The sequence below is a fragment of the Chironomus tepperi genome, unplaced genomic scaffold (assembly GCF_022539635.2).
Source record: "Chironomus tepperi strain 1889 unplaced genomic scaffold, CSIRO-AGI_Ctep_v1 contig_479, whole genome shotgun sequence".
In the NCBI taxonomy this organism is placed as follows: domain Eukaryota; kingdom Metazoa; phylum Arthropoda; class Insecta; order Diptera; family Chironomidae; genus Chironomus; species Chironomus tepperi.
In genome coordinates, this window is record NW_027226601.1 from 908,308 (window position 1) to 920,501 (window position 12,194).

Below are 12,194 nucleotides of genomic sequence, written 5' to 3' on the forward strand. Positions count from 1 at the left end.
GTCGCCAAACAGAGCAAAAAACTCTTAATCGAAACCATCACCTGAAAATATATACAAAAAAAATTATTTAAAAAACACAACAAAAAAACCACTCAAATTAAAATTCTGCGGCCAAAACATATGTTTTTTGTACACAAATGCAGAAGTCCATACAAACATAGAATAGAGCTTACCATGACAACGAGTTTGAGTGTAAACACGCTGACTGTGGTGAGAATATGCGACATGTGTTGAAAATTAATAAAAAAACTCACCACATGAGAATTATTTACAATATTTTTCTTTCTTTTCTCGATGCAGTATCGAGCACGAGTCAGTTCAGTCGAAACAGTGTGCGGCACAAGACAGTTTTGAGAAAATTCTCGCGTGCTTAAAAATAAACATTTCAAATAAATTACAAAAATAGATTAAAATTTCATCATAGAATGGAATCGGAAAGTTCATCACGTCTGTAAGTAGTTATGAGTACCCAAATGAAGCCATTTAAAGTGCTTCCAAATTATCGATCGATTCTTATTTCTCAGTGGACTAGAACTAAAAAAATATTTTTGTGCACGGTGCTTAACTTTTGGCTATTTTTTGCTGCCTGTTCTTCCTGTTGTGACTAAATTCAGATTCTGAAATACAATATGGAACTGACTAAATCTGCTCGACCATATTATCATTAAAAATAAAGCAATAAGTCATATGGAACAGTGGACACATGAAACTGAAAACCACTTATTAATGGCTGTATAGCATATCAAGGAATTTATTGATGTTTAACAATTAAAACGTGTCATGGAGTTTTATTTAATTTTTATCGTAAAGAAATGACGTCGAAAAGGTTCAAGTGTATATTTGTTATTGGAAGCTAGAATGGCAATGAAAGTATTATCAATATTTAATGCATTGCTGCAAGGATGCATTTCTGTTTTGATGGTTCTGTTGGCCATGAACTAAAACTTGCTATAGAGCTGTTGTGGGTGACCTGTGATGCAAGACAATGTACTCACTAGAAATTCCAGTCCCAGAACTCGAGATCGACTCGGATTTTGTGTGAAAAATAGGAATTAAGTCGACTCGACTGCAAGCTTTGCTTGAAATTTCATGAGTTGCATGACTTGTGGAGTTTTGGTCATTGATTACCACTAAGGTGTGCCGTAGCAAAATTAAAAATTTCTCCAAACAGACTCAAGGAGAATGCATATGAGTGTGCTCATAAAATTGAGCATGCACAATTTTATTAGTTGAGTATACTCATAAGCACGCTCATTTAAGTGAGTGTTCTCATTGTCTGTAACCTTATCAGGAACACTGTATGCATATATATTACAGAAATACCACTACTGTACCTAAAGTTTGTAATTAAGCAAATCCACCTGTTATTACACACTTCCAATGCTTCTTATTCAACATTCTAAATTCCCAACTTCTCGTTCATTAACCATCTTATAGTAAAAAAAATCCAGTTCTCAACAGTCTGCACAGATCCTGAAAGTTGTTTCATTATTATTAAGAATTCATTCTGCATTCATCGATATTATCTTAACATTAAAATGAATTTCAACTCGTTTTTCCGGAGCTTAAGATTTAAAAACACAAATACTCATTCGCATTCGTGCATGTAGGAAGTCCAGAAACAAAAGACATGTGCATATATTAACAAATTAAATTATTAATGATGGAAATTTTCATAAAAAAATTCTTCACGATGGACAATAAAAAATTTATTTTTAGTTACTGTAATTACAAAGTAGGAACAGTAATGCGTGTCTACATGGTGACGTAAGCTAAATGTTTGTCCTTCAACGTCCATTAGAATTTTAAAAACTAATTATTAAGTGCTGAATGTGTTTTAACTACGATTTAATTCAACAACTGCTTGAACTCTGATTTTACATGCCAAAAGAAGGCAATTTTGATAAAATGAGATGTGCTGTTTATTGCAAAATTACCATAAGCATGCCTTGATCTTCAATAGTGATTAAACCAAGATTAAACAAGAATGCAAATTTGATTTCTTTGGAAAGATATTTTTGGATGAAAACATTGTCAAAATTAAATTTTATGCAGTGGAATGGAACGTGTTAATCGTTAATCTGGAATCATTGTTTTTGTGGATATTTGCATAGAATATTTTGAACTGAATTGCGCAGTATTGAAAAAAAAATGACTAAATTAATTAATAATGATAGGATAAAAGAATGACTGGTTAATTTATCAGCATTAATTTTTGTAATGAATGGAAGAGCTTAATACAAAATTTAAGTGGGGTTGGAAAATAATTTGAATGTGATCAACAAATGTTCGAATTTATTCGAATGCGTGTGCGAATATTGAAGTATCCCGAATACTCGATCTCTACAAATTTTCATCAAATTCTTTACACAGAGATCGAGACCGAGACTATCTGGGGAGTCTTGATCTCCGCATCGGGAACACTTAGCGAGTATGAAATTTTCAAAACTCAAAAATTCGTCAAATTATTGTTAAATGCATCATTGAAACTAGGTTGTTCATGGTATGATGTCCATTTAAAAGCCATTTCCCGACTATTATAAATAGACTAAATGATCAAAAATTGGGTTCCAAACCGGGTTGATTCTAACTTGGTGTCGAATTCAAATCGATTCTAAACTGAATCCGGTACCATTTTATGTGCAGGATTTGCTTTAGATTCGGTTGGAATCCGGCACCAAGTCAGAACCACACTGATGTTTGAGTTTGGATCTATTAATCGACATGTGTTGTTCTAGTTTAACATTGAAATCAGAGGAATTTCCAAAAAATCAGCATTTAATGTTTTTGCTATAAACTGAATAAAATTAGAATTTTTGATACATTAAATTCTTGATTTGACAGACTCTAAGACAGTCTTAATTAATTCAGGTATTACCTATCTATTTGCATTATGCAAACTTCTTATTGGGTTTAAGAACTTGTTCTAAGACAAGTTCTGTTACTTTGACACTTCGTTAATTTTTATAGAACAAATCTGGTCAGTTTAAAATGCCATTAATCAAGGACATAATTAATTACAAAACGTTACCAAATTAAAGTTCAAGAACATTTTTTTTTTAATGAATAGATTACTTCCAGATTGAATAATTTTAATGTTTACGTCCAAACCTTCTATTCCTTCTCGACATTCATATTATTTTTCAATCAGAATTCTAATATAATTACCTGTACATGTTTCAATTCAATACAAATTTAGATAATTCTGTCTTGTACTTCATTAATGTTATTTTTGCCAGAAACATCTCTGTACATAGTACTCTATCCAAAGTACTCTAATATAATTACCTGTACATGTTTCAATTCAATACAATTTAGATAATTCTGTCTTGGATTGAAAATGAATTGACGTAAAATGAATACAAAAATTCCTCTCAGCAGAATTTGCGGTCTTAAGTATAGCCGGAAAGCAAACAAATGACTCTTTTCAATGACTATACGCAACTGCCTATAATTTAATAATTATTAGCATTACGTTAGCAATTTCCATGATCAAGGGTACTCCAAAAGAGGAACTAACCTATGCCAAGTTACGTAGAGGTTTCCAGAAGATTGTTTAATGAATGCTTGGGGGATAATGTGTCAATAGAAGTTGCTAGATTGGAATGTTGGCTAGACATACGTAAGGCAAGGTTGTACAAATAAAAGGTCACATAAAGGGGTCGATTATTTATTATATAAAGGCAGGATAGTTGCCTCGAGTGTATTTTTGGGTCAATAAATTGTTTAATTTGTGGCAAATATCGTTGAACATGCTAAAAATTGGCCAAAATCAATTGATACTTTGTCTTCAGGGCATCTTTATGCCTGGTCGTTAATGCAGTTATGTATACATCAGCGCCTTGACGACTAAATTGTGAAAACAATTGAAAACTTGATAGCAAAATGCTCAATATATTCCGAAACAAAAATTCATCGAGTTCATCAACCGCATCAAATCTTGAGCAATAGATCAAGCTCTCAATTTAGTATAGCTTTAATTGAAACTGATTCGATCGTAACAATCAAATTATAAATGAGTTAATTAAATTAATTAAATATGAATAATGCTGCATAGTCTACATCTCAACATTCTTCATGGAATTCATTGCCAGAATCATAATTAATTCATTTTTAAACATCTAATTATCCATTTATTATCATCGAAATAAGCTACAGAATGCGAATTAATTAATTCCATGTTTCGACACGCGTAAAGGTCACAGAATTATTTCACAATTTGTTTTCGTTCTAATTTTTGAGTTACGAAATTAAATATTACAAAATATTCAAGAGTCAAGATTGTAAATATATTTTCATATTAGGCATTAATTCAACCTACAAACCGGATCGTAAAAAAGCGAATAAAGGCATGCACATGTGCAGGTTCAGTTGTTTGTTGCTAAAAAGGGTATGCTGATTTTGGGATACTTCAATGAGTTTTTTGTGACTTGGTTGATCTATTAGTGATCTGACTGAACATTTAGTGGTTTAGTAGACTTTCTTGTGACTCAGCCGGTTAGATAATAACTTGCTAGACTACCTAGTGACATAGCTGATTTACCAATGACTACATTGACTAGATAGTGACTTAGTTGATCATTGGTGATTTAGTTGATTTAATGGTGACTAAATTGACTTTATAGTGGATTAGCTGAAATTCTAGTGACAAAGTTGGTCAGTTATTGACTTGCCTGACTATGTAGTGACTTAATTGGCTATGGATGACTTAGTTGACTATGCAGTTACTTGATAGACTTATTAGTGACTTAGTTGACCAGTTTGCGTATTGCCTGACTACTAAGGAATCAGGCTGATTGGTTAGTGAGTTTGTCGAACTGGCAATGATTCAGTAACTAGACAAAACATTTTTGTTGGCCATTCTTAAGGCACTCCTATAGTGCATAACCCAAAACATTAAATAACAAAATCCAGCAACACTTTATACCAACAGCAGCGCTTCCATCACAAATTCTCTACGAATATTTTGCCATAAAAAATTGATTCCATTCCAAACAGTCTTGAAAACTATCGATTATAACAGATCCATTACAGCAACAAGTATTCATTACAAGAACGATTGTGTTTGCAGATTTCAAGGTGATCAAGTTGAGCATGCACATTAAGTAATCAACTGCCATCTAATTAAAACAATTGCTTCATACCTGCATTCGATCAAATTTAATTTATGGCAGGTCAGTGCACTCGATGCATGCCTAGTAGCTATATTATTGAACATATTTTTTATACAATCTTAACTCATCGATCGAATACAAATTGATATGTAGTTACAATAGCTGTTTACAGGCACAATAAAAATTGTCGATTAAAAGAGTTTAGTTCTTTAAAGGCAAGGGCACTAAATATGCTTGAAAAAAATGCTGAAACAAAAACAGAATCAGACAAAAATTCGGAAATAAATCTTCAAGTTCATTCACATGTCTGACGACGATCGTAGCCTTCACAAAAATATATTTTTTTTTTCTTCTTTTGGATTATCATATGCCCTGCAGACTTATGCTGTCTAGGCACTGTGTATACGTGCGATAGCGATAGCTTCGAAGATCAAAGCTTTAATAATATTCAATTCATATTGAGGTAGGTCTATAATTAATGCAAAGCACTTTCCGTTTCAATCATCATGTGCTGCACAAGCATGTGTACCGGCAGTAAAGTAAATAAGAAATTATAGTTTGTGTTTACGAAAACAAGCAGTTGGTGCTAATGACATTCAAAATATTGAAGTCATTCCAATTCGCGCAAAATTCATCATAAGCGTAACTGAATGCTAATTTTTGAGAATTTAAAGAAGAAACTTTAAAGATTAAAAAGTGTTTTGCTGCTTCTCGTCTTGAAGATCACGAGGAGTATCAACTAATTGAGGAGTGTTGATGATTTAGTGGATTTAAAATTCTATTTGTGTTGGAACCGCAGAATACCTAATTTGTAAGTGAACTGAGTGACAAATTTTCACCTTTGTGGTATATGTCATGAATATAAAGGCTCTTTGAAAAAGTTTAGTGCTATAAATTAGTGTGGTTTGTTTGAGGTCGTAGGAATTAATTTAGTATTAGCAAAGTCAGCCTACAGGCCAATATTTAAATTTGAAATTTTTATGCTAATCGAATAGTATCTGACTTTGAGCTATAAATTTTTGCAAAATCTGTGAAAAATGAAAATGTCAAACTCTCCTTCTGCAATATTCATACACGATCTGTACATGTTGATATGATGCCATCACGGTGTCAAGTATGCGATATACTTAGAATCAAGTGGTGCTAACTTAGAGAATGTAACAAAATTTGCTGAAATCGATTAAATATGCCGAATTGACTGACACTTGCTTCTAGGTAAGCTACCTCACTGTCGTTGTAGTATCTATATTTCAATAAGTAATGATCGGGATTCAAATACAGTTATGAACATCTGCAAGAACATTTGGCAATCTTTCTACTGAATAGACAAAACTTATAATCTTTTTATTGAAATAATATTAAAATTAGTTCTTGAGAATTGCAACGGAAGTTTGCAAAAAACTCTGAAAATTCATAAAATATAAAAATCTGCAAAAAACGAATTGCTAAGCAAAGCAAAACTATTAATAGACAGATCTTTTTATAGATCGTGAAGTCTAATGCGTAAAATGATAGACAAACAGTTTTGAATGCCATATGATCAACACGAAACAATAAGACTTTAATTAGGATCAAGATTCTGACATTTAGTAATGATTTCGGACTTAGGAATCAAATTATAAAGAAGTAGAGATATTTCCAAGACTACTTAATTATTCCAGAAATATTCTCGAATGGGACAATGCAGCGAACCGTATTTTTTGCTGGTTTGAATAGCTTATGGCTGCTTTTAAAAACTAAACATGCATTGACGAAGCCGGGTTAAGCATAGACAGACATTTTTGACTTATGTCTGAGCATGTCTTGGACTAGGTGATGCTTAGACAATCAATAATTAAACAATGATACTAAGCTAAGAGTCTATCTGACCATTCTGATTCTAATTAAGCTAGCTGACTTTGAATCGATCAGTAGCACTAATTAGTGAGGAGACTTTCTCAATGTTTTGTCTTCAATTAAGATCTATGTATGTTTACTTACTTGAATTACACATGTTTTAAGTACATCTTTATGTTTATCTACAGTTTATCTTACATCAAAGTATCAGACCATATCTCTAAACTCTAAATCTTCAGTGTTATCTACAATCTTATACATTAAAATTTTAATTACATAAAATATTTCATAACTGCCTGTAATTAACATGTATTGCAGCATAGTATTTTGATAAAGTAAGACTTCAACAAATTATTCCTTGTCTTTTATTACGTTCAAACCATTGTCATCACATATACATAACATTTAGCATTTTAAAACTTAAGGTTAATCATTAATTAACAAACAAAATCAGAAGCGGCTTAGAATTAAAAGAGATGATGGTCAAGATCAATTATTATGTGGATGTCAATCCGCAGTTTTTCTGGTATTTACAAATCACTTAATATAATTGAGTACCGCGTACTTTTCGGAACTTTTAAACAAAAGTTAAGTTTATTTTACTAATAAGGAAAGATGACCAAGTTAGACACGTATGACATGTGTCGTTTATGATTCGCCAATTCACTGTTAATTTTGAATATCAATTTTATGTTAATGATGGAAGTAGACTCATAAGAAATATTTCTGGTTTTATTAAGTTCCTCATATTGTTCAGATAGATTTTAAGTCTATTATGAGGATGATTTGAATTCCATTTCTTGAATATTGAATAACATTGACGTTGTTGAATCAGACAGTAAGGTGAGATTCTTGAAAAAATCATATTAGTCTCATCACAGGTCTTAATTTTGAAGTGATTGTTTAACTGATTCGATGTGTTGAAGATTAAATTTGGAATAATGTTAAATGATTGTATTGTCTGATTGGTTTGAACATTTGCTGATTTGGAATTTGATCCGTCTTTAAAGTTTTACGTAAGCAAAATTTAGTTGATTTTGATCTTTATTGATCTTTTGGTACACAAAGGTTAGAGCAAAGTGTAATTTAGGATATTGAACCATTCATAGGGGATTCTAACAATGCAAGAGTGTTTATATGCTGTCTTTAAGCTATTAGTAAAATCCGAATCGTGGATTAGCTATTTTTGGCACTTCTTAGTACAATCTTCATTAAATTACATCTAATATTTCAATTTAAATCCCACCAAACTTAAGAAATTCTCAAAAATTCTTCAGAAAAATGTGTAAAAACAATATTTATCATAGGCTAACGAGTGCTAATGACCTTTAATTCAAATAATTACATTATTTACCAGTTTATTTACGTTACTAATCTGTTTAAAGTATTTAACACTAATTTAAATTCTTAATCATTAAAAATCCATTTTTAAGAACTTTAATGGGAAACTAAACTTGCTGTGACTTAGCTGTGACGAAGCCAATTCTAGCTTTAAAGCTAATTTACATTATTATTGCATTTAAATGTCTAAATTAAGATTTTTGAAGTAAACAAGTTAAGATTGAGTTTGTTTAGTGGGGTTTAGTGATGGGCTTCATTTTATTCTTCGCGGCACACCTTGGTGGTAAGCCTCGACCGAAACCGCATATGTCATACGGCTTGTGGAATATCCAAAAATGTTTAGTGGCAGATTGCCCATCACTGAGTAAGCACAATGTCGATTGAAATCATATAAATCATCAAAGTTAATGTGCTGCAAATTCCTAAGCCATAAAAGTGAATCTAATGCCGTCGAGCTAGTCACCTCCTTTATTACAACATTCTCAGTGTCGATTCATCACTTGTTATCCTTCCATTTATAGCATATAGAATTAAAAATCAATTTTTATACCATTTTATACAACGTCAAGAACAGTCAGCTAAGTAACCTTCAGACGCCTGTTTCACATCCATTCACTATTTACTGATTTGATTGTCAATGAATCACACACGTTCCATCTGATTTACTTATCACATCATGCATATCATCATCTGTGCATTAATGCAACATTTTATAAAATAACAGAAATGCACTTTAACACCCGCTGAATCATTCGATATTGAACTTAATTAAATGTAATAAAATTTTCTACTTTGTTGTTGCAAAATTGCACATGTGTGACTGTCTATTGCATAATTTGTGCAGTCAATAGATTTAATTCACATAATAAGCTGTGGCAGTACAATCATATGAAGCAGGTTTTTAGCACACAAATAATTTGCATAAAAATTTATCATTGACATTGAACGGAATATAATGCCGACAAGTTGTTGATGGAATTGGTCATCGACCTTAAAATGAAAGTGAAATTCAATGTTAAATCGGATGGTTATGTTTGAGTCTTGTGGATTATTTAAGGCAGTAATGGAAAAATTGCAAGTTTTCGCGGCACACCTTAGTGGTAAGCCTCGAAACTGCTCGCGGCATACGGCTCATGGCTCATGGCATTTCCGAAATAATTGAGCAGCTCACTAGTAGGCCACACAGGTTGTTTATCACTGATTAAAGGTCTAGGTAAGGAGGAGTTCCATAATTATATCTGTATTACCTTCTATGTAATATTCGAAGAGCTCAGTCTGTCATGAGTAGGACTCACTACAAAATAAAGAGAATGGTTCGTTAGTTAGACATGACCCGGGGTCGGTGGTGTAGGCAGACATTTATTGAGGGGGATATACGAGCGTGTGGTTGAATTTCCTCCTTGTGGATCGCAAAAATCGACTTGATTCAATATAAATTTTGAGTCGGCTTCTGCTCGAAAAAGAGAAGCTTTATCTTCACAAACCTGCTTCCCATCTCAATACAAAACTGTCAGAAATTGAACCCAGGTTCATTGGCGCACCCTCCCCCCTAATATTCCCATGCCTTGCATTGAGCATAGGATCTTCAGAACATAATGCCAAAAGTTCCTAAAATTCGGTCTCAATTTGATGATACCCAAATGATGGTTTGACGCACTCTTGCACTCTAATATTCCCATGCCTGGCATTGAGCTCAGGATCTTCGGAACATAACTAAACTTTCCTTCCAATTCGATGATACCCAAATGAATCAAATAAAATCAAACTTCAAGATACTCGGGAAGTCATTTACCCCAACCATGTTAGTCATAATATAGACCATGACTAGACGAGGAACCGGAACAGAGAATCTTCTGGGTCTTCTCAGAATCAAATTAAAAATATTCACATTTAGCAGGTTAATATACCAAAAAATTAATTAAATTAAAATTATTTAACTTAATTAACAAAATATATCTTAAGGAATTCATAAAAATTATAGCATTCCAATTAGCAGTGCCATGCTAAATTTATCTTAATGCAGAAAAAGTCTGAGTACCACAATTCAGTCGCACAAAAAAAGTCAACATGATCGAAACATCGTCTAGTCTTGTTCTTAGAAAAATATATTCATCAAATTTTTCTATTTCTCCATCTAGAAATCGAGACACAAACAGCACACCTGGTGCCGTACTGTACAATTCAGTCATCATTGTCGTCGACCTTGCATTTTTGCTCGTCAAATTTTGGTTCCGTGTTTTTGTTGAACTTTATTATGGACTTTTAGGCACAGAAGAGCGTAATGTCGCCAATGACATTGTCCTCATAACAGGAACAGGACATGGAATTGGTAAAGAATTGGCATTGCAATATTCAGCTCTTGGAGCTACAATTGTCGGATGGGATATTAATGAAGCGATGAATGCTGAGACTATTAAACAAATAAAATCGAAAGGCGGTAAAGCTTATGGATATACGTAAGTATTAGACATCAATCTTTAGTTTAGTGACATTTGAGGTACGGTCAGTTGACTTAAAAATTATTTCCTGACTCATTTTTCAGCGTCGATGTCACAAATCGTGAAAAAGTTTTGGAAACAGCCAGCAAAGTTCTTACGGAAGTTGGTGACGTCACAATTTTGATCAACAATGCAGGAATTATGCCACAACATGAGATGCTCAAGCATTCAGAAAAGGAAATCCGTTTGGTCTTTGAGATCAATACAGTCGCACACTGTTGGATGTTCCAAGCCTTCTTGCCACGTATGATTGAGAAAAATCGTGGACATATTGTTGCTTTATCGAGTATCGCTGGAATTGTTGGATTTAAAAATTTAGTGCCTTATTGTGGATCAAAGTTTGCTGTACGCGGAATGATGGAAGCTTTGGGTGAAGAATTGAGATTGTATTCAGATGGAAAGTCAAAGGTAAGGATGATTATTGAGTTTTGTCTGGTTCCTTTGATTGTTAATTACAAAATTCTCTCAATAGATCAAGTTTACGACAGTCTATCCATACATGGTCGACACTGGACTTTGCAAACGCGTCAAAATCCGTTTTGAGAATTTCTTGAAGCTGTTGAAGCCATCAGAGGTTGCTGCTTCAATCGTTTCAGCTCAAAGACGTGGAATTGTTGAACTTACTGTGCCTAGATACATGTTCTTCTTAAATTCCTTCCTTAGGAATTTCCCAACTACAGCTAGTGCATTAGTTAGAGATTTCTTCGATAGCGGAATTGAATCGGATATGTAAATTTAATTTATTGTAATTTCATCATATCATGTACTGAAGGATCTATAATTATTATTGTTGGTGATATTTAAAGAATATCAAGCAAACAATTGACAATTTAGAGAAATTATTCATCACATCTACAAAATATTAGTTAAGGAAAGATTTTTATAAGTTAACAAATTTTTTAATGTTAATCACAAATTAAAAGTATTTTTGCATTTTTTGTGGGTATGTATGTCTATCGATAGCAATTGGATGTGAATCTATTGCAATTTTATGAAATAATTAAGGAATAAAGATTTCTGTATTCTGAAAAATAATGTTTGTGTCTTTTATTAACAGCAAATACAAATTTAGTGTCCATATGTCTGCCAAGCCTTGAAAAGTTCCGTGGAGGAGCCTTCTTCATTTGCATCCAGCCTAACTTGCAATCATATGCTCAATGAGCATCTTACACTTCCAATGAATATACTTATGCTCGTATGTTAGGAACAAATGTAGTACAAGTCATCAACTGCCCTAACATGCAAGCATATGTTCAATCAGCTTCTTACGATACCAAAAGCATGCTCACTAGGTACTGTAACAATCTCATTGAGCTTATGATCGTATGTTAGAGCTGGACATTGGTTAGCCCTCAACTTGTTACAGCGTATTTTTGTCCACTCTGTTGTCACTCGGGTTTTGCTG

The 12,194-nt window shown here is 32.9% G+C and overlaps 1 protein-coding gene across 1 annotated transcript; it reads left to right on the forward strand.

Moving 5' to 3' along the window:
- Positions 1 to 302: 302 nt before the first annotated feature.
- LOC139099615 (short-chain dehydrogenase/reductase family 16C member 6-like) lies at positions 303 to 11,824 on the forward strand. The gene is made up of 4 exons (XM_070652127.1): positions 303 to 451; positions 10,430 to 10,747; positions 10,834 to 11,197; positions 11,262 to 11,824. Exons 1-4 carry the CDS (start codon positions 426 to 428, stop codon positions 11,520 to 11,522), a joined length of 969 nt encoding a protein of 322 aa, XP_070508228.1. The 5' UTR covers positions 303 to 425; the 3' UTR covers positions 11,523 to 11,824.
- The last annotated feature ends 370 nt before the right edge of the window (positions 11,825 to 12,194 follow it).

Coding starts and splice junctions, on each gene's coding strand:
- LOC139099615 (XM_070652127.1), top strand. CDS start 426: ATGGAATCGGAAAGTTCATCACGTCT. Junction 10,748..10,833: donor GGTAAAGCTTATGGATATAC/GTAAGTATTAGA, acceptor CTCATTTTTCAG/CGTCGATGTCACAAATCGTG. Junction 11,198..11,261: donor ATTCAGATGGAAAGTCAAAG/GTAAGGATGATT, acceptor TTCTCTCAATAG/ATCAAGTTTACGACAGTCTA.